The sequence below is a fragment of the Pelophylax lessonae genome, assembly GCF_965119305.1.
Source record: "Pelophylax lessonae genome assembly, chromosome: 2".
NCBI classification, from domain to species: domain Eukaryota; kingdom Metazoa; phylum Chordata; class Amphibia; order Anura; family Ranidae; genus Pelophylax; species Pelophylax lessonae.
In genome coordinates, this window is record NC_138769.1 from 195,957,742 (window position 1) to 195,984,343 (window position 26,602).

General features: G+C 41.2%; 1 protein-coding gene across 2 annotated transcripts in view; it reads right to left on the reverse strand.

Moving 5' to 3' along the window:
- Positions 1–26,602, reverse strand: part of PNPLA4 (patatin like domain 4, phospholipase and triacylglycerol lipase) — a 153,302-nt gene that overhangs the window by 93,751 nt on the left and 32,949 nt on the right. For both annotated transcript variants that reach the window (XM_082247107.1, XM_082247106.1), the window contains exons 3-4: positions 25,903–25,997; positions 25,550–25,685 (exon numbers count right to left, since the gene is read on the reverse strand). In XM_082247107.1, coding sequence (XP_082103233.1) covers positions 25,550–25,685; positions 25,903–25,997 — 231 coding nt within the window. The remainder of the gene's footprint in view (positions 1–25,549; positions 25,686–25,902; positions 25,998–26,602) is intronic.

The window sequence follows — 26,602 nt, forward strand, 5'->3', positions numbered from 1 at the left end:
TAATTTGTCCAAAGGGAGTCCTATTGATTGCTGCCTCCTGTCGCCGTGTGGGCTGGGAGAGGAGGACAGACGCATGTGTGCCTCCCGACGCTGAGGAAGCCTGGGAGAAGGACTGCTGCCTCCTGTCGCCGTGTGGGCTGGGAGAGGAGGACAGACGGATGAGTGCCTCCCGACAAGCTGGTGAGCATGGGAGAAGACCCCCTGAAGTGATGTGCGCTAAGGAGGGTAAACAAGTGTGAAGACTAATCGAAGTGAGGTCTTGGATCGTTTCTAGGTGAAAAAGAAACCAATGGACATTTCCTGTGTGAAGGGGAAATTAAGTAAGATTGAAGACTTCTCAAAGGTGAGGACATGGACTGTTTTTCTATGTGGAGAGAAAACAAAGGGACATGTTCCATATGAAGAGGAAAAGGGACATGTTAAATAAACTGTTTGCTGTGTGAAGAGATTATAAATGAACTATTGATGGTCTGCTGTAGGATCAGCAAAGTCTGCCCAACAGTAGGTTGGGGACAGACTCTTAGGTAGGTTCCAGTGTGAGAAGGTAGCCGCCCACAGAGGCAAGGATTTATTTTGTCTTTTATTTTATTTTGCTGTTTTTGACGCTTGCGGTCTGGTGAAGAAAAATATATTAATAAACCAAACTGTTGTTTGCAAGCACTTCTCGGCTATCTTCTTGTGAAAACGCACCCCCCAAGGGGTCATCCACGCTCCGCCACCGAGCTAATCCCTCACAATATATACACACACATATATACATACACACACACAGTATCTCACAAAAGTGAGTACGCCTCTCACATTTTTATAAATATTTAAATATATCTTTTGAACACTGAAGAAATGACACTTTGCTACAATATAAAGTAGTGAGTGTACAGTTTGAATAACAGTTTAAATTTGCTGTCCCCTCAAAATAACTCAACACACAGCCATTAATGTCTAAAACGCTGGCAGCAAAAGTGAGTACACCCCTAAGTGAAAACGTCCAAATTGGGCCAAAAGTGTCAATATTTTGTGTGGCCACCATTATTTTCCAGCACTGCCTTAACCCTCTTGGGCATGGAGTTAACCAGAACTTCACAGGTTGCCGCTGGAGTCCTCTTCCACTCCTTTATGATGACATCACAGAGCTGGTGGATGTTAGAGACCTTGTGTTCCTCCACCTTCTGTTTGATGATGCCCCACAGATGCTCGATAGTGTTTAGGTCTGGAGACAAGCTTGGCCAGTCCATCACCTTTACCCTCAGCTTCTTTAGCAAGGCAGTGGTTGTCTTGGAGGTGTGTTTTGAGTTGTTATCATGTTGGAATACTGCCCTGCGGCCCAGTCCCTGAAGAGAGGGGATCATGCTCTGCTTCAGTATGTCACAGTACATGTTGGAATTCATGATTCCCTCAATGAACTGTAGCTTCCCAGTGCCAGCAGCACTCATGCAGTCCCAGACCATGACACTCCCACCACCATGCTTGACTGTAGGCAAGACACACTTGTCTTTGCACTCCTCATCTGGTTACCACCACACGCTTGACACCATCTGACCCAAATAAGGGCAATTTGATGCAGTGTGCGGCGATTGGTCTGAGCACTGACAGGCTGACCCCCCACCTCTTCAACCTCTGCCGAAATACTGGTAGCACTCATACGTCTTTTTCCCAAAGACAACCTCTGGATATGATGCCGAGCATGTGCACTCAACTTCCTTGGTCGACCATAGCGAGGCCTGTTCTGAGTGGAACCTGTCTTGTTAAACTGCTGTATGGTCTTGGCCACCATGCTGCAGCTCAGTTTCAGGGTCTTGCCAATCTTCTTATAGCCTAGGCCATCTTTATGTAGAGCAACAATTTTTTTTCAGACCCTTAGAGAGTTCTTTGCCATGAGGTGCCTTGTTGAACTTCCAGTGACCAGTATGAGAGAGTGAGAGCGATAACACCAAAGTTAACACACATAGCAGAGAGGAGGAAACGTCTTATCTTATATGTAAGTGACATATTGCTTAATAAAGTGTACTTTTAACATTACTACACTATGGAGGCATTTCTATATCTTTACACATGAGGGAAAGGCACCACCTCAAGGAAGGATATGGATTGTGGAGCTACAAAACGGGGTGTCCAAAGGATTTCATAGAGGGCTACATATATCCCTAGGAAACACACTTACCCAAAGACTGTTTTCCCCTATATGGGGTCCGTGATCTGGTAAGTGTACCACAAAGAGGGGTCACAAGTGAACCCACAGGGTCCCTGGCATGGCCTAAGACCATCCTACTACAATTGCACAATAGCACCAGAGGAATTGCATGGAATTTAAAGGACTTTTCAACCACTTGGCACCATTATATTTATTTTTTGTCTATGGCATGGACACTCTTACAGGACTCCAATATTAGATTAGGAGGTTCCTGCACTATATAACAAATATATGTTTGTTTATTTAAGTGTATTTATAATTTTTGACTCCAATCCCAGTGGACACCTTCGTAAGGGGAAACACGTCGGGTGGAGAAGCCGTGCTATCACTACTTGCGGACCGCGCTGCAGGGCGGCCGCGAACATCTGTCGCCTGTCCAAATTTTTTTGATTCATGTAAGTGTGATTCCTATAATTAATTCCTTATCAAGAAGATAATGCACTATTGCCTGCATATATTTTCTTGTCATATGGGGAGCTATCCTGCGGGCACCTTTGGGAGGCTATTCTAAGGAAGAGGTCCCTATGCTCAATATAAAGAGGCAGGATCGTTTAAGGAACACCAATTTCTGGACAGTAGGGGATGCTAGACGTCCATCTTTAACCCTTCATCCAAGTGATTGTTCATGTGACATCTGGGACTATATTTCTTGCACTGGGTGAAGGATTTTGGTCTGAAGATTCTTTGCTGTATCCCATGGGTTCATGACAGCTTTCATGCATGCTCAAACTGTGAGTCGGTAAGGGTACCTCTTCCTCCTTCATATTTTGGTGATATGAGAGATCTGTGTATTCAGTATCTGCGCCTTGGTTTATGAGCACTTCAACACTAAGAATATTTATCTGCACCAGTTTTTGGGACTTTATTTGGAAGTCTTGCATTTGCCACTATCCCTTTTTCACAAGAGACTTTTTATTTATGTCATTGTACATGTCACATCCGGTTATTTATTTGTGTTTATTTTTGTGGATATTTACACATCTTTAGAGTGTACTTTAGTTAGTACACGCTTCATATCAAGCGCACCTTATTTTTTTTCTATAATTTTTATAGGACTTGATGATTGGATTTAAATATTGCACCACTCCACTAATACCTGGATATGATTGATATCTGATCTAGGTTCACCCATATAGGATTACAGCACTTCACTTGCACTTTATATTTGCACATTGTATGTTTTGCACTTAGATATATGAATTGGGATATTTGATGTGTATCAGCAAAGTATTTACTCTACTGGAATATTGTATTTTTGCACACCACACTATATTTGCACATTGTTTGCACATTGCATATTTGCACAATACAATTTTGTAATTTGCACCTATATATTTTTTTACTTAGCTGAGGCAGCGCCACCACTCACTAACCCAAATAGCACATTTTATAATATTTGCTTACTGTATATATTATTATATTTTTTTGCTAGTATTATTCTGGATCATTACATAGAATGTTTTAACACTGAGAACTCGATCAGGAAGATGTATTGACAGGTTTTAAAAAAAAGATATTACAATTTAAAGAAAACAAACCTGTGTCACCGATCTTCACAAAACGTTTGAAGCTAGTTATTGATTGTATTACAACTTTGCTCCTTAAAGAAGACCTCCACGCAAAACTATTTATTCCAAGCACTCTATAGTTATTGCTTGAATTACTGTTACTTGTTCATGAGATTGCTTGCTGGTATAAGAAGGACTCTTCTGCCACAATGACAGCCAGTTGCAAAGCAGTTTACAGTCAAGGGTTTACTTCACACTGCAGAAACTTCAAACCAGGTCGGAAAACGTGAGCATTAGTTCAGAATCTGACTGCCCAATAACCCTTTACCCAAAATGTTATTTCTAATGTTTCAGTAAAGAAAGAAAAGTATTGATGATGTTACTATTTAATTAGATCTCTAGCCAATATTTTCTCTAACAGATCTAAAGCAAGAATCTCACAGATTGAAGAATAAGTTCCTTTGTAAAGCAGAATGCTAAAGACAAAGACTATATTGTGTATTTCTTCATAAAGCTTTTATGTTATGTTGTTTTTCAGGCCTCATCTCTGGAGCCCATCTCCATAGGTCTCAGCGGTATGTTCCTTTCAGTCAGAGCTGCAAACAGTGGGTGACTGTGTTCTCACATATTAACGTTAGTTTATAAAAAGTCTTTGCCTATGCTGGAGATGGGAGTAACTGAATCAGTGGGCAATATCTCACTGTTCTCATCTCAAAATAAAAAAAAGCAGAAACAACACTTAAAACAGATATACACGAAGAGAATTCCTATCAGCAAAACTTTGTCAGAGAGCAAGATGCATATGTTCTTAAACAGGATTCTAGAGGCCTTTTATGGACATATAAGGTTATAAGGTTATATTTTGATATCAACTTTTTTAGACACACTTTTTAATTTGTCTGTTGGTAAATACTGTAATTATGCAAGTACATATTTATGAATAAAACATGTACCTTATACCCTTTAGATTGGAGCTATCTTCACTGTATCAGTTCCTCTGTCTGCATTTACAATATGTAAATGTACATTTTTAGCAGGTATAAGAGTAAAGTTGATTTAAATTATTAATGGGCATCTCAGGGACACAAGTGAAAACATACTTCACTCATAGCAACTATAAATATAAGTTATGTATCTCTTTATGTTTTATGCTAGCACAGGGAAAGTTTTTTTTTAAATGCTGCACATTCAGAAAAATCATGACTTCTGCTCAATGCACAGCACTGCAGTGTCTCCATTAAATGGAATGTTTCAAATTGATTGCAATCTTTAGCCACCATTGTACTGTACTTCAGCAACTATTTCAATTGCTATATGCCAACATGTATTGATTTAACAATCATCATTAGTGCCCAACAAATCAAACTGTTGACAATACCTGCAATAATACCGCTCTGTTTTCTTCAGTCACACTATAGCACTGCAAATACAGTATTCTATGAACAGAAATATGTAAAAGCTTTTAAGTAACAATTTCTGAGGACAGACCCTGGTCATGTCTTGTATTTTACACGCACACACACACATAAAGCAACTACTAGAAATGTTGGAAGGTGAGAAGTAGTTCATCCTTGTTTTATTACAATAAATGGAACATATATACAGTATAAACACACACACTATATACAGTATAAAACACACACACTATATTGTCAAAAGTATTGGGACAAATTTCTTTACATGCAAATTTAGTGGCATTCCAGTCTTAGTCTGTAGGGTTCAATATTGAATTGGCCCACCCTTTTGCAGCCGTAAAAGCTTCAACTATTTTGGGAAGGCTGTCCAGGTTTAGGAGTGTGTCTATGGGAGTGTTTGACCATTCTTCCAGAAGCACATTTGTGGGGTCAGGCACTGATGTTGGAGAAAAAGGCCTGACTCGCAGTCTCCGTTCTACAATAATTCATCCCAAAGGTGTTCTATCGGGTTGAGGTCAGGACTCTGTGCAGCCCAATCAAGTTCCTCCACCACAAAGTCACTCATCCATGTTTTTATGGACCTTGTTTGTGCACTGGTGTGCAGTTATATTGGAACAGGAAGGGGCCATCCCATAACGGTTCCCACAAAGTTGGGAGGATAAAATTGTCCAAGATGTCCTGGTATGCTGACACCTTAAAAGTTCCCTTCACTGGAACTAAGGGGCCAAGTACAACCCCTGAAAAACAACTCCACACCATAATCCCCCCTCCCTCAAATGATTTGGACCAGTGTACAAGGAAGGGTTCATGAAACAGAGAGAGATTACACCTTCTACTCTCATTCTCAGAAAACACAGTGCCTTCTAAGTATTTAAAAAAAAAAAAAAAAACGTAATCTTAATGGTAAGCGGAGGTAGAAGAGGTAAAAAGAAAACTTAATCTCAATGGTAATGGAGGTAGAAGAGGGAGAGAAAACACAGCACCTTCTAAGCGCAGCAGAACGGTAGTTTTAATGGAAGTATAAAAAAAAATATTCACAAGCGCAAGCTTGTTAAAAGCATGTAATGCACATGGGGAAGTCTGGTAACGAGATCCTAGGGGTCCTTGATAGTGATCTCACTGCTGGCTCTTACGGTGTCGGGGATTTCTCGGTGGTTCCCTCACTATATAGGGACAAACACCAAGGAATCCCCTACGCCATGAGAGCCAGCAGTGAGATTGCTATCAAGGACCCCTAGGATCGCTTTTCCGACTTCCCCATGCGCATTACATGCTTTTAACAAGCTTACCCTTGTGAATATTTTTTTTATACTTCCATTAAAACTACCGTTCTGCTGCACTTAGAAGGTGCTGTGTTTTCTCTCCCTCTTTTACCTCCAGAGCAACTTCTACCTCTTCCACAAACAGCCACTACAGTAGGCAGAAGCTACAGACACTGTTCATGCAAAGCGCTCCCCACACTATTATTCCTCTTTTCCCCGCAGTCCAACCAGTGATTCAGTGAACTTTACTTGCGCCAATTACCTTGTTTTTTTGTCTCATTCTCAGAAAACCTACTCTCGGATAGACATGTTCCTGGATGACAAACACACACTTCAGTCAGAAAGAGGTAGGGGGTGGCGCTGTCTAATATTCCAAGAAAAGGGGGTTATATGTTAGTGCTATCACTAGTCACATGTAACAGGTATAGACCCAATATATAAATGAGGTAGCTATTGTGTCAAAGTGCCAAGTATGTGTAATTCACCTTTAAGGTGCCTAATGCTGTACATATAAGAAAAAAAAAAAAAAAAAAAAAAAAAAAAAAAATGGATGTAAATGACACTTGAATGTCAGGTAAAATATTGCACAAGTGTGATATAACCAATAAATAATTATAACCGTGCATAAGTGATATATCTATATAAAGTGACAAGTGCTAAAGTGAATGCTGACAATAATAATACAGTATAAGTGTATAAAACTTAATACAACATAATACATATAGATCTATGTGCAATCGTGCTTGGAAAGTAACTCAAATAGTCCCCAATGATTAAAGTGACCTGTGCAAATAAAATAAAATAACGTGACTGGTAAATAAGGGGGAATAATTTGAATAGTGAAAATAAAGTGACATGTGCTCAAGACACCCAACATGAGTATCCAATGTCCAAAAAATAGATGAGTCTCTATTTAGTGAAGCAGTGATGGGTGCTCATATTCTAGGAAGCTGTAACAGATTTCTTCGTGTGTCCTGTACACACCAATGGATAACCCCGTGGTGGGTAGTGAGGTGAACCGCGACCCCTATAGTAGGTAACACACTCACCAGAAATACCCACCCCACACAGGGGTATAAGGTGGGTATATGAGATGGATAGATCCTCCCTCCTACTCCAGGTCCTGGGGGGGGACAGCTGGGAAGGTCCCTGGTGGTCCAAGGGTTAAAGGATATCGACTGTGTACTGTATGGGTCTGGTGGAATTTCAGGGGTGTCCACTCCGGGGGTCCGCGGTGTGTATAAAGCAAGGGATCAAACGATAAAGAGGCACATAGTGTGAGACTGTAAATACAGTGCTTTATTCTAAAGAATTGGACCACCAGGGACCTTCCCAGCTGTCCCCCCCCAGGACCTGGAGTAGGAGGGAGGATCTATCCATCTCATATACCCACCTTATACCCCTGTGTGGGGTGGGTATTTCTGGTGAGTGTGTTACCTACTATAGGGGTCGCGGTTCACCTCACTACCCACCACGGGGTTATCCATTGGTGTGTACAGGACACACGAAGAAATCTGTTACAGCTTCCTAGAATATGAGCACCCATCACTGCTTCACTAAATAGAGACTCATCTATTTTTTGGACATTGGATACTCATGTTGGGTGTCTTGAGCACATGTCACTTTATTTTCACTATTCAAATTATTCCCCCTTATTTACCAGTCACGTTATTTTATTTTATTTGCACAGGTCACTTTAATCATTGGGGACTATTTGAGTTACTTTCCAAGCACGATTGCACATAGATCTATATGTATTATGTTGTATTAAGTTTTATACACTTATACTGTATTATTATTGTCAGCATTCACTTTAGCACTTGTCACTTTATATAGATATATCACTTATGCACGGTTATAATTATTTATTGGTTATATCACACTTGTGCAATATTTTACCTGACATTCAAGTGTCATTTACATCCATTTTTTTTTTTTTTTTTTTTTTTTTTTTTTTTCTTATATGTACAGCATTAGGCACCTTAAAGGTGAATTACACATACTTGGCACTTTGACACAATAGCTACCTCATTTATATATTGGGTCTATACCTGTTACATGTGACTAGTGATAGCACTAACATATAACCCCCTTTTCTTGGAATATTAGACAGCGCCACCCCCTACCTCTTTCTTACACACCATATAGTCTTTGGACTATATTATAGGGAGGCAGCAGTCTTTACTATATATCCAATTAAGCCCGAGGCGCGGAGTTTTCCAACTCATACACACTTCAGTCAGTTCACGATGCTCAAATTGGCACTTTCACATGGTCAGACCACTCTCCCATTTCCTTGAAGCTGTTCCCTATCCCAACTAACAAATCAAGATCAATCTGGAGACTTAATGTCTCCCTCATTTCCAACCCCTGTCACCAGAAACATGTCGCCTCCGAAATTGAGAACTATTTTTAACCAATATGGGATTCGGTGTCTAATCCCACTACTTTATGGAATGCCCATAAGGCATGTCTCAGAGGTCTCCTTATTGAATTGGGAGCCCACAAGAAAATGAAATACAATGCCACCACAGAGCAACCATTAGTTCAAATACGAACCCTTGAACATGCCAACAAGACTTAACCCTCCCTCCAACTTGATACCACATTACATGACACCAGGCAAACTAAGTGATCACCTCCATTACAACTTTTATTTTCACCCTAAGCGTCTTCGGCTGCAATTTTATGCCCATGATAACAAGCCTGGTTGTCTGCTTAGCCAAACAACTTAAGTGGCAGTTACTCTATATGAGAATTCCATACCTCACCTCCCAAACTCATACCCGCCTAACCATTAAGCTATACACTAAAGTCTTAGTCACATGGCTCTCGAACATTATTCCGCACTTGGTACACATAGACCAGGTGGGCTTTGTGGCTCGCAGGCAAGTGTTGGACAGGAGGACACGCCATTTTATTGATTTACTGCTATGGGTAGAGCATCATAAAACTCCTTCTCTGTTCATCTCCCTTGATGCAGAGAAGGCATTTGATAGAGTTGACTGGAACTATCTCAGATCAGTTTTGAAAAATGTACCTTCTCTGGACCCATTTTACAAGCAATAATGGCCCTTTACTCCTCTCCTTCAGCCAGAGTTCTCACCTCAGGCATTCTCTCTGACCCCTTAATAATAACTAATGGAACCCAAAAAGGTTGCCCCCTCTGACCCTAATATTTGCCCTGATTATAGAACCTCTTGCCAGTTCAATCCACATCGAACCTCACATTTTGGGCATTGACATTGGTGACTGTACCCACAAAATCTACTTATACGCACATGATGTCATCATTTCCCTGACTAAATTGGAGCCATCGCTCCCACATCTCCACATCCTAGACTTGTTTAGTAAAGCTTCCCTCTACAAGATCAACTACTCAAAGTCCTGCATGTGAGGTGTTGGCATAGATAAGAATCCTAGAAGTTGCATTGCTTCTCAAACCTCTTTCTTGCGGGCCCCCAACTCTATTCTCCCCCACCTAGGTGTCCAACTGATTGCACCCACTTCCTGTTTGCTCCCTTTAACTTTTCCAACCTTGCCTCTAAACTTCAAAATCCATACAAAGCCTCCAACATGCCCGAGCCCCTTGGACTGGTTGCATTACCCTCTATAAGATGTACCTTTTACCACACATATTGTATGACTTCTGCATTCTCCCCCTCCCCTTTTTACAATCTCATCTCCAAAAGCTACAAACCATCATTACGTCTTTCATCTGGAATGGGAAATGCCCCAGACTCAAATGATCCTTACTGTGCACGCCTGTGTCTGCTGGAGGAATGGGAGTACCAAACATCACTACTTATTTCAGAGCAATTCTCTTAGACCAAACCAAGTCATGTTGGAATCACAAGCAACAAAACACTTGGATTCAAATCGAGCAAACAGCGCTGAAGACACAACCACAACTGATCCTCCGAGCCATACTTACAACGGTGTGGCTACTACTTACAACAGTGTGGATTCCACTCCTACCTCAGTTCTATAAATATTACCATCAGAATTTGGTGTGCTACCACTCAGATCACACAAGGCATACCACACCGTTTACAAACCCGCATCATACTGCCTACGTTACAAGCTATTACTCCTGAGATTTTCCTCTCACAGTGGTGTACAGGAGGCCTCGCAACAATTAGAGATCTATTCCACCATTCTCAGCTAATCTATTTCCAACAACTGCAGTCCATGTCCACCATACCCTCCAAAGACATCTTTAAGTACTTAAGAATTTACTAAGCTCTTTCTCAAGTTCAATGGACCAAAAACTCCTTTTTCTGGAACCTAACATTCTATAAATGAAAGACCCCCCCCCCCCGACAATGTGGCATTATGTACCTCTATAAACTTCTCGCCACTCCTCCCCAAAGCTCAAAATCTCTTACTATGTTCCATTAGGAACAACATCTAAACTGCACCTTTTCCCCTCAACAATGGTACCAATCCATCCACCAGCCCCTGAAGTTATCTCAATGTATATTTCGTTGGAAATCCATCCAGAAGCTGTTCCACATTTGGTACCTCACTCCTTCTAAGCGTGCATGTATCTACCCATCCATACCTGACAAATGTTGGAGAAACTGTGGACATTCTGGGACTTCTTTACATATCTGGTGGCATTGCCACAGACTTACTGCCTTTTGGTCTATTCTCACCAAATTTCTTTCTTCTATCACTTCAGCCTCCATCCCACTTTTCCCACAGATGGTCATATTAGGTCTGGATTTGGATCTCTGGCCTAGGCATACTCATACTATTGTATCTCATATTCTTATAGCTACGCGCTTAACAACACCCAGAAAATGGAAATCTTCTCAACCCCCCAAAAGCACAGAAGTGATATCCATCTTGAACAATCAGTGCCAGATGAAGTCTATGTACGCTAAAGTCCATCTTCAAACTCCCAAATTCTATAATAGTTGGACTCCGCATTGTTCTACTACTCAACCCTTATACCAAATATGACCATACCCGGGTCTAACCCTTCTCCCACCCTACTAACTTTGATATCTTTGTAACCTTTGTAAGCTTCTGTATTCTCAAATGTTGTTTTGTTTTTTGGTTTTACTACTTGTAGTACTGAAACTTATAATAAACCTGAAGTTAAAAAAAAAAAGTGTCTGTTTGCAGTTCAGTGAATCATTGCACACATTAGCCAAATTTGGTCATAATGGCAGAACGAGACCCCTGTGAACAAACTGTTCTTGGACGTATCAGATAGTGGAGGTAACCCTACCACTTTTAATTAACAGATCCCCACAGATCCCCGGCTGACTTCTACTTCTAAACAAACCTGATAGGGATCCAGTGTAACATCATTGATCAAACATGGCATATTTATTTTAGGTTCACATTTATGCAGGCTGCGCTTGATGCGTGTTTTCGGCTTGTTTTGCGGTGCATTTTGCATTTTTAAACACTTGTTTTTGCATGCAGTTCTCCTGCATTTTGTGTTTTAGGTTTTTTTTTTTCCTCTTTTAGCACACTGATAAAGCTGATTGATAAGAAGTGGGCTGGGAAGCCCACCGCTGCTTACTTAACAACTGATAAGTCATCAGCTCCGCTGACAGCTGAATGTAAAAAAAAGAATTGCCGGAAAAAAAAAAAGAATGTCAAAAAACAAATTCACACCAGGCCCTTCGGGTCTGGTATGAATTTGAAGGGAAACTCCATGCCCAATTTTTATTTATTTTTTTTAAATGGCATGGGGCCCTCTCAAAATCCATATCAGACCCTTATCGGAGAATGCACCGTGGCAGGTCAGAAAAGAGAGAAGACGAGCAAGCTCTGCCCCCGCCATCCCAAAGCACCTTGTACCCATGTTGATGGGGACAAGGACCTGTTCCCCACAACCCTGGGTTGCGGTGATCTGCGGGAAGGGGGCTAATCAGAATGTGGAAGCCCCCTTTAAGAAGGGGCCCCCCAGATCCTGCCCCCCCATGTGAATGAGTATGGCGTACATAGTACCTCTACCCATTCATCAAAAATAGTGTAAAAGTGAATAAAGACAGTACAAGAGATTTTGACAAGTCCTTTATTAAAAATAAAAAAGCATTGTTCCCATATGTAGATTTATTATCAATCACGACGCACCCTGCAGCACCGAACCTGAAAAAAGAAACCGCTCTGCTCGCAACAAACACTCCCGTGGTCTGCCTTCTCTGCCGTGTGACATTTTTTAAATAGCTAAGAGGCGGGGCCACTTCAACATCACCAGATGGCGGTTCCACCAGGTGATGTCGGGGACCCAGAATGTACCGGCCGATGACGTCACAGGGGGCGGTGCCACCAGGTAATGTCGCTGGGTGGCCCCGTCCCTTAGCTATTTGGGAAATGTCACTCAGTGGAGAAGGCAGACCATGGGAGCGTTTGTCGCAAGCGGAGCTTTTTTTTTTTTCGGGTTCAGCTTTAGTGGTGCACTTTGGGGGACATTGTTTTTTCATTTTTTAATAAAGAACTTGTCAAAAACTCTTGTACTGTCCTTATTCACTTTTACACTTTTTTGGTGAATGGGTAGTAGCACCATGTACCCCATACTCATTCACATGGGAGGGGCTTCCAGATTTCAATAAGCCCCTCTGCCCGCAGACCCCCACAACCGTAGCCCAGGGTTGTGGGGGAAGAGGCTTTTGTCCATATCAACATGGGGACAAGGTGCTTTGGGGTAGGGGCACAGAGCGCCACCCCCTGCCTCAAAGCACCCAATCATGTTTAGAACATGTGGCCTGGTATGGTTCAGGAGGGGGGGGGGGGAGAGCTCGCTCATCTCCTCCCTTTCCTGACCTCCCGGGCTGCATGCACGGATAAGGGACTGGTATAGATTTTGAGGGGGGTCCTACGCTATTTTTATTTAATCTTGGCGTGGGGTTTCCCTCCAATCCATACCAGAATCGAAAGGGCCCGGCATGGATTGGGGGGACCCCCACACTGTTGTTCCTTTTCTTCTTTTTTTTTTTGCCGGCAATTCTTTTTTTTACATTCCTCTGTCAGCAGGGAACCCTGCTGACAGCTGATGACTCATCATCCAGTTTCCTGGCCCACTCCTTAGCAACCAGCTGCACACAGTTCGTTAAAGAGAAAAAAAAATGCATGTAAAATCGCATCAAAAACGCAACAGTTGCGTTTCTGATAAAGATCCATTAAAGTCTATTGCACACAAAACTTAATCTGCTGCAGTCTGACACTTTCCAAAAATGCACCAGCTGAAAAATGCATAGATGTGAACGTGTACCATAGGAAACCATGTTAACCACTTAAGCCCCGGAAGATTTTACCCCCTTCCTGACCAGGGTTTTTTTTTTGCGATTTTTTACTGCGTGATTTTAACGGACAATTGCGCGGTCATGCAATGCTGTACCTAAACAAATTTGACGTCCTTTTTTTTCCCACAAACAGAGCTCTCTTTTGGTGGTATTTGATCACCTGTGCGATTTTTTGATAATGCGCTACAAACAAAAAAAGAGCGTAAATTTTACAAAAATAACTATTTTTCACATTTTTTTTTCTAAAAAAAAAAATGTAAAAATCTAAATTTTTTAACATTTTCGGCCAATTTGTTTTATGCTACATATGTTTGGTAAAAAAAAAAAAAAAAAAAAAAAAAATCGCAAAAAGTGTATTTTGATTGGTTTGCGCAAAAGTTATCGCGTTTACTAACAAAGGGAAAGATTTTTGTCATGTTTGGTGGTTTTTTTTAACGAGTAATGGCGGCGATTCGCGGTTTTTGTTTGCGGGACTGCGACATTGCGGCGGACAGATCGGACCCTTGACTGACATTTTTGACACTTTTGGGGTTACCAGTGACATTACTACAGTAATCAGTGCTATACATATGCACTGTTACTGCAAAATGACACTGGTAGGGAAGGGGTTAACTGTATTGGAGAGGGAGGGGTTAAGTATGTCCTAGGGGCGTGTTTCTAACTATGAATGGACATGGCTACTACTGTAAAAACAGAGATCAAAGGTCCTACATAGTAGAACCGTCTGATCTCCATTTTTACACAGGGGAGAATGACAGGCAGCTTGTTTACATTAGCCACCTGCCTTTCTCCCTTCCCGGCGAACGATCGCGAGTGACCGGCGGACATCGGGTACGCCCGTCACACGCACTGACTTGTTAGGGAACGAGCCGGGGCGGGCGCCTCAGCAGGCGTGCGCTCACCCGCTATTGGCTCACAAGCCAGTGACAGGCTAGTGACGGACCGGTACGTCACTTTGCCTGGCCGGGGCTGACCGCCGCAGTATATGTACTTGCGGCGGTCGGCAAGTGGTTAAATGACTGTAGTGCGTTTCTCCAAACTGTACGGTAAGTCAATTATGTCACCCAGCATTCCTGGCTGGTATATTTACAAATAGAAGCCAGCTGGGTATCTATCATCTTGGCTAGATTGGCGGGCAGCAGGTCATCATGATAGACACTAGAGATACATTGCCAGACAAAATGTTTAACTTTGTAGTACATTACATATTTATTTTATTATGATGAAATTCAGTAAAAATGTAAGGAAAGTAATGAAAAAACCTTGCATATGATTAATATCGGCTAACTTGTTGTTTCTGCCTTTTTAGTCAGATTTTCAAGAAATAAACAAAATGTACACATTACCAGACTTTAATAATTCAAGACCCTTTTTTTTTTTTTTATTCCTGAAACATGAATAGACAGTCAGAACTTAGGTTTGCTAAGTAAACATTCATTTTGCAAAGTGAATGTTTTCTACTTCTTTCGAATAATCAATAAAACAATAAAAATTGGTTGTGTAAGAGTTTGTCTTGTAGGTCCGTTTTACACTTAAGGTTACACACGGGCTGAATATCGGGCGGCATTTGCCAGTTTAATAGAGACTGTCAGACATTCGGCCCATGTGTATGGCAGCCAGTCTAACGGAAGCCATTCGCCGGCTTCTAAGAGAAATGAACTAAAAAAGTCTGCCGACAGCGGCTCCTCCTGCGCTCTTCAGTTTTTTTTTTACTCAGCCCGCTGTGTTGAATAAAAAAAAAAAATAAATCTGTTAGTGTGTACCAGGCTTTAGCATTGTGGATCCAGAGAGTTGAAGACTTAGCATATTAGAAATTGAATATTAGAAGCAGGAAATAGAAAGACAAAAGAAGGCGGCGCAACGAAGGGAGAAAAGGGGTTGGGAAAATACCTTTTTTAATTTGCATAAATAGTTTATACCAAATGCTAGCGTGAATTCTACAAAACGTAAAAGTAACTTTGTGGGAGTTGGGCAGATGGAGCATTTACCATAATGTAAAGAACAGCAAGTTGCACATTATGGCAAACTTATATCTGAGTTTGACCTCCACCAGCAACATAAGCTCTGCACTATCCACAACAGCATCACTCGCATTCCTTCTGCAGCAAGAGGGTATCCACCAGTGGTCTTTAAACTACAGCCTGGGGGGCCAGATGTGGCCCTTTGCTTGCCTTTATCTGTCCTTTGGGGCACTATTCCACCAACTGACACCAATAATGGGGCACCATTCCCCCTACTGACGGACACCATCAATTGGGTACTAATCTCCTCCTTGATATCAACAATGGGGCATTATTTATCCCTTTAAAACTGATGCCACTGATGCCAGGGCATTTTCTACTCTTACTGGTCACAGTCAGGCCCCTCTAAAGCCTTAAGGACAGAAAACTGGCCCTTTGCTTGGAAAGATTGGAGACCCCTGATGTACAAAATGGATCTATGTTTTCTCGGGAATTCTGTTTACATTTTCTTCATGCTTTTATATGCCAAGAGTCTACAGTGCACTGCACATTCGCTGCTGGAACTGTACGTATATAGATAATTGCTTTCAAGAAAAGAAAAGGAGTATTTTGGTAGGAGAGACATATAACATCTATACTACCAAAAAACAAAAAAAAATATGAATACTGGCAATACTTTTATAATTTCTATTCAGTTTTGAAAGGACAAGTTAGAAAATAGAGAAAAAACACAGGGTAATTGAAGTGAGCCAGATAAAAGTCAAATAGTAGACTATGGAATGAGAAGGGCAGAACCACAGCAGTAAGAAAGGTCATAAAAGCACACAGTGATTTAGAAAACTAAAATCAACAGTGACTCTAACTTTAGTGTGAAAAAAATATATCCTTGGTTCAAAAAAGTATCTTATAAAGTACTCAAAAGTGTTGTTACAAGTACAATACATATGCTATAATCACCTTACAGTAAAATACCTCGGAATACATGAACAAAAAAAAAAAAGGTGGTTAAAAAATAAAATATTTAATCCTAATTAACCAGTGCATATACAAGTGAGTTATTCTGTGTATAGTTTGTCACATACTGGTATAGTTCATTTCCAGCTTCTGGCAATAGACCTTTTTTTGTTGCAGAAATATATATTGAAATGAAAACCAAAGCTGTGCTGTCCCTTTAAATGACAAAAGTCAGTGAAAAAAAATCAAAACTTTAGTCAGTGCAATAACATATGACTATTTACTGCCACGCTTATATCAAATACTAAATGATTATAATACTTAATAGATATGAATAACATATGTGTACAAAATTCATACACTGCTCAAAAAAATGAAAGGAAGACTTTTAACATATCAGATCTCAAAGGGGAAAATATCATGCTGGTATGGACTGGGTGATGTGATAGGAACAAAAGGATGCCACATCGCTTGATGGAAATTAAAATTATCAACCTACAGAGGACTAAATTCAAAGAAACCCTAAAAATCAAAGTGAAAAAATGATCAAGCAGGCTAGTCCATTTTGTTGAAATTTCATTGCAGCAACTCAAAATGTTACTCATTTGTATGGCCCCCACGTGCCTGACAATGTCTGACATGCTCCTAATGAGACGACAGATGGTGTCCTGTGGTATTTCCTCTCAGATCTGGACCAGGGCATCACTGAGCTCCTGAACAGACTGAGGTGCAACCAGGCAGCGTCGGATGGACTGAAAAATAATGTCCCAGAGGTGTTCTACTGGATTTAGGGCAGGCATATGTGGGGGGCATTCAAAGGTAATAATTCCTTCATCCTCCAGGAACTGGCTGCATACTCTCGCCACATGTCGTGCCCCAGGAGGAACCCAGGACCCACCGCACTAGTGTAGGGTCTGACAATGGGTCCAAGGATTTCATCCCGATACCTAATGGCAGTCAGGGTGCCATTTTCTAGCCTGTAGAGGTCTGTGTGTCCCTCCATGAATATGCCTCGCCAGACCATCTCTGACCCACCACCAAACTGGTCATGCTCAATGATGTTACAGGAAGCATAACATTCTCCAGACCCTTTCATGCCTGTCACATGTGCTCAGGGTGAACCTTCTCTTATCTGTGAAACACACAGGGCGCCAGTAGCGGACCTTCCAGTTCTGGTGTTCAATGGCAAATGCCAATCAAGCTCCACGGTGTTGGGCAGTAAACACAGGGCCCACTAGAGGCCCTCAGGCCACCCCCATGAAGCCTGTTTCTGATTGTTTGGACATTCTCACCAGTGGCCTTCTGGAGGTAATTTTGTAGGGCTCTGGCAGTGCATATCCTGTTCCTCCTTGCACAAAGGAGCAGATACCAGTCCTGCTAATGGATTAAGGGCCTTCTATGACACTGTCCAGCTCTCCTAGAGTAACTGCCTGTCTCCTGGAATATTCTCCGTGCTCTTGAGACTGTGCTGGGAGACACAGCAAACCTTCTGGCAATGGCACGTATTGATGTGCCATCTTGGAGGAGTTGGACTGCCTGTGCAACCTCTATAGGGTTCAGGCATCGCCTTCTGTTACCAGTAGTGACACTGATCCTAGCCCAATGCAAAACTAGTAAAAAACAGTCAGAAAAGAGGAGTGGGGAAAAAAAAAATGAAGGTGGGCTCCACCTGTAAAACCATTCCTGTTTTGGAGGTTGTCTCATTGTTGCCCATCTAGTGCATTTGTTAATTTAATGAACACCAAAGCAGCTGAAACTGATTAGCAACCCCTTCTGCTACTTAACTGACCAGATCAATATCCCAAGATTTTTTTTGCCTTGATCCTATACTCTGATTAAAAAAAGTGTTCTTTTAATTTTTTTTGAGCAGTGTATTTGAAAAAAAAAAGTCCCAGTAAAGTAAAAGTCCAAAGTAATAAAAAACCAAAGAAAAAGTAACTCTAAAAAGTGCTCTGCTTCTGAATGAACAAACATAGAGAAAGAGATGCCACTGTGGATATCTCTGTGTGGGATCTCTCCCTCTGCACCAGATGAATGATCATTCCTCAGGAGATCATACCATAAGTGGCTGCTGAGCAGCAAGGAGCTTACTGATCCCTGGGTGGGATCTCTCTAGATTGTAAAAGAGGTGCAGCAGTTTCTTCACATTTGTTCAAATGTATACATTTTGGGCTTTTTATATATATATATATATATATATATATATATATATATATATATATATATAATTAGCCAATTATGGAGTTACTGTACATGAGGGTATCTGCTACAGGAAAATGTAGGGGCTTTCATCAGTCCTAATGCACATGGACGTTTGCAAGTATTTTATATACCGAATGTAAAATTCCCAGCTTTTTCCTCAGTCTAGGAAGCTGGACTCAGAACAAGAAGCTGAACAATTGCGCTACACATGGTAATATTGCCACAAATTTCAAAAGTAAGATAAATAATTCTAGGGCCATTATTTTATGGTTATCCTTAACCACTTGCCGACCGCCGCACGACTATCTACGTCGGCGGTCAGCCCCTCACAGGCAAACTAACGTAGGGCTACGTTGCTTGCTTGTGAGGGTCTAGGGAGCGAGCGCGCGCCCCCCGGGGCGCGCTCCCGCTCCCGCGTGGTCACGGACCCCCCGCGCGTGTGACCAGCGGACCCGATGTCCGCCGGTCACTCGGCGATCGGCGGGGGAGAGGGAGAATGTCAGGCAGCTTGTGTAAACAAACTGCCTGTCATTCTCCTCGCTGCAAAGACACTGATAAAACGGATCTGGTATGTAGATCCGTTGATCAGTGTCCTTACAGCTAGAGCCACAGCCAATCACAGTAGAAACCACGCCCCTAGGGACACACACAGCCCCTCCCTTCCAAATAAAGTTAACCCCTTCACTACCAGTGTATTTTTACAGTAACAGTGCATATGTATAGCACTGATTACTGTAGAAATGTCACTGGTAACCCCAAAAGTGTCAAAAATGTCAGTCAAGGGTCCGATCTGTCCGCCGCAATGTCGCTGTACCGCAAAAAAAATCGCAGATCGCCGCCATTACGCGTTAAAAAAAAAAACAACAAAAATGACAAAAATCTTTCCCTTTGTTAGTAAACGCGATAACTTTTGCGCAAACCAATCAAAATACGCTTTTTGCGATTTTTTTTACCAAACATAGGTAGCATAAAATAAATTGGCCGAAAATTTTTAAAAATTTTGATTTTTACATTTTTTTTTGGGGGAATTTCATATAAAAAAATGTGAAAAATATTGCTATTTTTGCAAAATTGATGCTCTTTTTTTGTTTATAGCGCGTGATCAAAAAATCGCACAGGTGATCAAATACCACCAAAAGAAAGCTCTGTTTGTGGGAAAAAAAGGACGTCAAATTCGTTTAGGTACAGCGTCGCACGACCGCGCAATTGTGCGTTAAATTCACGCAGTGCCGAATCGCAAAATACCCCCTGGTCGGAATGGGGGTAAAATCTTCCGGGGCTTAAGTGGTTAAATTTATGACCTGTAAACCCTTTGAAAGCATCTCCATTCTCCAATAGACAATTTTGAGTATTGAAGTTTGTTACCATTTCATGGCCATGCTCATATTAAAGACTTGGCATGGTGGTTATCTGTTTATTGATGCAACCTCATCTTTTATATTTTTTTCCAAAACCTGGGTAATGCATTTTGTTTGTGTGCACTAAAATTAACTTTAATTAATTTTTTTCCAAAAAATATATGTGTTTGATAAACCTACCCTCACATCAACCCTAAGCCACTCATTTCTGGCTATCTCACCTTACAAAGTCTCTATCAAAATGTAAAGCCAGATGGATTGGTAAGCTGGAGCTTTGTGCATTGTAGTCATCTAAGCCAACATATTCCCATAAGAACATATATTATGGAAATAGGAGCAGAGAAGAAATAGGACAATAGTAAACTTTTCTTTATACTTGTCAAAGCAACATATAAAGGAAACTGGGTATTTTGAACAACGAATGGTGAGATTCTATAAAAAAAAAAAAAAAAAAAAAATCTGATTTTAAACAATTAAAATGGTAAGGTCAATGTGGATGAAAAAGGAGTGACTTTTCCAAGATTTCCAATTAGGGAGACATTAAAAAGTCCAAGTAAGAATAAATTACTGGGAGCATACTGTACATAACACATACTTAAGAGCAAGACTGCATATCTTTTATGAGTGCAGCTGCTGAACCCTATTGCCTACTACTTATTCCCATTACACTGAAAATTACAAAAACCCACTCTACTGTAGAAATGATCGTTTGCTGCTTATGAAAAGGTTCTAAAACGCAACTAGCAAAGGAATAATTTAGACTATCCAAAAAGGTTTATAGTGGAGTTTCCACAAAGTCACCTTTTAAAAAGACTTGCTATGGAACTTATAATGCCTGTAGTAACTTTGGCTAGATGTTTAATGATTTAAAATGAGTACCAAAGTATTATGTTATAGTATTTCATATTTCAACAAACGTAATACCTACGCACAATGCTCATATTTCAAAGACATATTTACAGGTGATACCGCTTTAAGTTAAAAAATAAAACGCCTGTCAAAACTTATGTTTTGAAAAATGTTATTAGATCAGGGAAAGGTTGGAAAACATGCTAGTTTCTATTATCCGCTGTCCCTGTTGGGGACATCCAACTCTACTATTTGTCTTGGAAGCCACTGCTACCAGGAGAGAAAGTGAGGGGGGAATCTAAATGTGTTTAGTTGTACTTGGACCATAGGTAAAGACACTGGTTCTGAGGACTTCTATCAGAGGTGTTCATTCCTCTCATTTTGGAGATATTTCCATTTTTTCATGTCCTCAGAGGGTGGAAGTGGGAAAACACAAGAAAATAAAAAACTGAGAGATTTTTTAAACTTTTGTTTTGCTATGGCTATTTTAATGATTTTTATAGCATACATGTACTCTGTATTTGACTGGTTCATGGAACTCATGGACAGGAAATGATGTTGGCAGGAAGTAGGAGAGGGAACAAAGGACTTGAACTCAGCCATGTGCTGAGGATGAAGAGAAGTCGTTTCTGGAGGACTCTGAGAAGCAAGGATTCTGGAAGAGATGCTGGGTAGAAGGAACACTCTATATTACTAGGAAAACTGAAAGAATGGACTTTATCTGGGGATAACACAAAATCTACAATCCAAGTTAAGTAACTTTTAGTGTATTTCCTATTGCATACATTGTTCCATGCTCCCTTGCTGGAAAGCATAGATAGCTTGTGTTTTTGTATATCGTATGCATATTGTGATATTCTGTATGTTGTGTATTGTTTTCTAAAATTGGACATAATTTGTAGGTACAGGTTTTTAGTTTAGTAAGAGAACATTAATACACTACATGTTTTTATGCTTCCTTGCATTACCTCAAAGTGACCTTAACAAAAAAAGCAAAAACACTGTTCCCACTGCAGCTCAAATATGGCAGAAACCTGGAAAATGTAAAATGGGCCTAAAATAAAATATGCACATGAAGGAGTAGGTTATATTAACCACCTGCCATCCGCGCTACAGCCTATATACGGCTGCAGCGCGGACTTGAATTTTCGGGAGGTCGTTTTTAAATGGCCTCCCAGAAGCAGGCTCCCCGCGCGCTCCCGCGAGCGCGCATCGGGGAAAATCTGTGTCGGCCGTGTCCCTTGGACACAGCCGATCACAGATCGTGGTGAATGGCCAATGACAGCGGCCATTCACCACGTGATCGCACCGTCCAATGAGAGATGATCTCATATGTAAACATATGAGATCATCTCTCATCGCCGGCGCGCCTTCCTCACACGGAGCCTGCAGTGTGAGGAAGGAGGGGGAGCCTCACAGCGCCAGGGACACACAGGAATGTAATCAGGGCACCGATCACCAGTGCCCTGATTACTAAAGGTAAATAAAACATACACACACTGCCCACAGTGCCCGCCATCAGTGCCCCCCATCAATGCCCACAATCAGTGCCCATAGTGCTGTCAGTCAGTGCCCATCAGTGCCTGCTCATCTAGGCACTGATGAGCACTGACTGGCAGCACTATGGGCACTGAGTGTGGGCACTGATGGTGCTGCCCATCAGTGCTCATCAGTGCCGCCCATCAGTGCTCATCAGTGCCACCCGTCAGTGTCCATCAGTGCCATCCGCCAGTGCCCATCAGTGCCGCCTATCAGTGCCCATCAGTGCCGCTCGTCAGTGCCGCCTCTCAGTGCCCAGCAGTGCCACCTCTCAGTGCCACCTCTCAGTGCCCAGCAGTGCCACCTCTCAGTGCCCAGCAGTGCCGCCTATCAGTGCTCATCAGTGCCGCCTATCAGTGCCGCCTATCAGTGCTCATCAGTGCGGCATATTAGTACCTCCTCATCAGTGCCCATAAGTGCCACCTCATCAGTGCCCATGAGTGCCACCTCATCAGTGCCCATCAGTGCAGCCTATCAGTGCACATCAGTGAAGGAGAAAAAATTATTTTCAAAATTTACTCGCAGAAAATAAGAAAAACTTTTTTTTTTTCAAAATTTTCTGTCTTTTTTCTTTTTTTTTTTGTAAAAAATAAAAAACCCAGAGGTGATTACATACCACCAAAATAAAGCTCTATTTGTGTGAAAAAAATTATAAAAATTTCATATGGGTACAGTGTAGCATGACCGCGCAATTGTCAGTCAAAGTGTGAGAGCGCTGAAAGCTGAAAATTGGTCTGGATGGGAAGGGGGTTTAAGTGCACAGTAGGCAAGTAGTGAAAAAAGATAGAGATACAGGAACATTTTGAACATTCCTGTAAAATCAGGTATGGCTCTATCTTCTTCCACTGGAATCTCTCTTTTGGCAAGTTAATGTGATTTGTGGTAATTGACAAATTACAGGGTTTGGAATTGGGAATGGGTGTAGATGAGCTGTAATTTTTGTATAAAAAAATCTGAGATTTATATATCATTTTAGGTGCCTATAGTTCTAAATCTACATGACATGCGATTTCCACTGAACATAATACATTTTTATCATTCTAGCAACAGTCTGAAATGCCTACATTTTGACAGGTTTTATATAATATATATAAATAACCATTTTCCAAATGAACTACAATTTTCTCTGTAGATAAGTTGCCTTCGAATGGAACAAACCCACACTTAGATTCTGTCACTTAAGTCACAATAGGCATACCATAACTTGAAGGGCATTGTCAACCTGTCATGGAGCTTACACAGGGTAAGGACTATAGCGAAAAGTGGCAGGGTGAGCATAAAAAGGTAAATCATTGAGTTAGAGGATGTTTCTTTGTCACTTTACCAATTTAAGAGTCTTTTAAACAACCACTTTAGAATACAGCCATTAGAACTTTTCCTCACCCTATTGTTTTGAAGTAGTCTCTCTTAGCAGAGAAATTGAAGCTACTCTAATTACGCTATACAGGGCGCCAATAAAAGACTGCACATAATATTTAGTGTACACAATGTTACAGGAAACTATCAGACAGTGAACTTGCAACAGAAGAAGGCCCCAATACAGCAGACACACTACAGAAGATGGCCTGAGATTGCGAGCACGCTACAGAAGATGATTCGAGATTGCAGCCATGCTACAGAAGATGGTTTGACACTGCAGGCATGCTACAGAAGATGGTCCAAAACAGCAGACCTGCTACAGAAGATGGCCCAAGAGAATGCATGCTACAGGAGATCTTAAGATGCTATAGAACAGGGATCCTCAAACGATGGCCCTCCAGCCGTTGCAGAACTACACATCCCATGAGGCATTGTAAAACTCTGACATTCACAGACATGACTAGACATGATGGGAATTGTAGTTCATGAACAACTGGAGGGCCATAGTTTGAAGACCCCTGCTATAGAAGATGGCCCAGAACAGCGGGCATACCTGCAGAAGATGGACTGAGACTGCCGGTATGCAGCAGAAGACAGTCTGAGACTGGAGCATGCTACAGAAGATGGTCCAAGACAGCAGGCATACCTACAGAAGATTTTCTGAGACTACAGGCATGCTACAGGAGACAGTCAGGCACTGCATATACTACATAAAATGGTCAGGGACAGCAGACATGCTACAGGAGACAGATACTGGGAAATTGTTATATGAATGGTTGGAGACTGAGGACATGTTTCAGGAGCCAGAGTCTGAAGACATGTTACATTAGATAGCTAGGGATCACTGCTATTACGTCCCCTCTAAAAACCGATAGCTCCCACAGCCCTCATTAGATGTGATTGATGCCATATTTGAAACTCCTCTCAACAATGTCTATCCACCTTAGAGAAAAACTAAAACTGGCCATAAACAAGTTAAAAGTCACCCAGTTTAGCAGGGACTGGCCAAATTTTGATCAGTGTGTGGCTGTCCCTGCTTGGCAAAAGTTTATTTGTTTGATTGACATTTGTCAAGGGAACATGCTGAAAAACTTTTGTGGAGCGAGTTCCGAGTCACAAAACAATGTCAACCTCATTTGTGTAGATACAGGATTCTGTTAGTTTTTCTGTTTTTTGTTTTGTGCTCTGGCTGAAAAAAAACCCCATCTATGGCCAGCTTGAAAAGAGAAAAGAGAATGAATAGCACAAAAAACAAAGTAAGCATAAAAAAACTATTTAACATAAGACACTCTAATGAATATTTTTCAGTTACTGGAGCACCTAGGTAGGTGATTACTACTTTCTTTTGGGGCCCTGAGGGCCAAATGCTGGGGAAAAAAACTTAAGGTTCAGGGAAGTTCTACCTCTTAGATCATTGCAGTGGCTACACTTTCCACTAGTTTGAAGATGCAGTCTGTCTGTCTTTATAAAACAGGAACATTCATCTCAACACTCTACTGACACATTTGGACATGTTGTCACAGCAATGCTTCCACATGTAAACATACTGGAGGTAGAAGGCATTGATCAGATTGGCATGCAAAATTAATTCAATAAACCTTTGACAGTATGAAGAGTTAAAAAAAAAAAAAAAGGAGTACCACAATGTATCTGCATTCGCCGCAGTCAATGACAGCACAATTTTACCTTAACAAGCTCTTCTCTAGAGGCAAAACTTGAAAACAGGGAATTTTCCCAGCTTTTGGTGTTAGTGACGGATATGTAGAGACGGTTCTGAGCTGCATCATGAGCATTAGCAGGGAGAATAGTTTCTATGCCTTCCCTGTGGCAAAGAAATAATAAACATTACTCATATTTAATTATTCAGCATGCAATAAATAAATTAACACACATTCTGCATTCCTGTATGTTTAGGAGGAAAGTCACATGCATTTGTATCACTGTACAAGAGACACAGAGATTAGTGTTTATATAGTCATAAAAGATAAACCTTAGTCTTAGAGTAAACACTCTCAAAAATAAGTAGTTGTCATATATACCTCAAGTATTTCATAAAATCGTATCTTGGTGTAAGTGCTCCAAATGTTTGTTTTCTAACATCTTCAGAAAACTGGTAAATGAAATCCTTACTTTCCTAAAAGCAGAATAACAAATGATTGAAATTCATAGAATTTGGAGAATAGAATTGAAAAGTTACATGCAGATAATACACGACAAATCTTCATCTTCAGTATTTTTAAGTAGAGATTGGGACAATTTTTAATTATTTTTTTTAGCTTTGAACAGAATACAGAAGTGTCAGGTTTTCATTGCACTTTCTGTTGCTACTGGGGAGGTTTCTCCTTACCTCTTGCATAGTCACCAGGATCGGAAGTAAGAAAAATCTCTAGGAAGCATGAGAAGTAAGAAAAAATTTTTTAAAGTGGAGTTCCGGCCTATTTTGCAACTTTAGTGATTCCCGGAGTGCTCACTATGCTGATCAACAATTGGGCATTTTCATTTTTTTTCGGGGGTCCCTTACCTTATTTTCAGGGCATTTTTTATTGTACTTCCTCCTTCTGTGGCCGCGGCCACTGAAATCACTTCCGCCTTTGCATTGCATCCTGGGAGCTGTTTGTCATCACTCCCAGGAGGCTGAAATCAGGAAGAAGTCCCAGAACACTCCCTGGAATCAGGAAGAAGGACACAGCAGATTACACTGCGGCTTCAGATGCCCACATCCAAGATGGCCGCACCCAG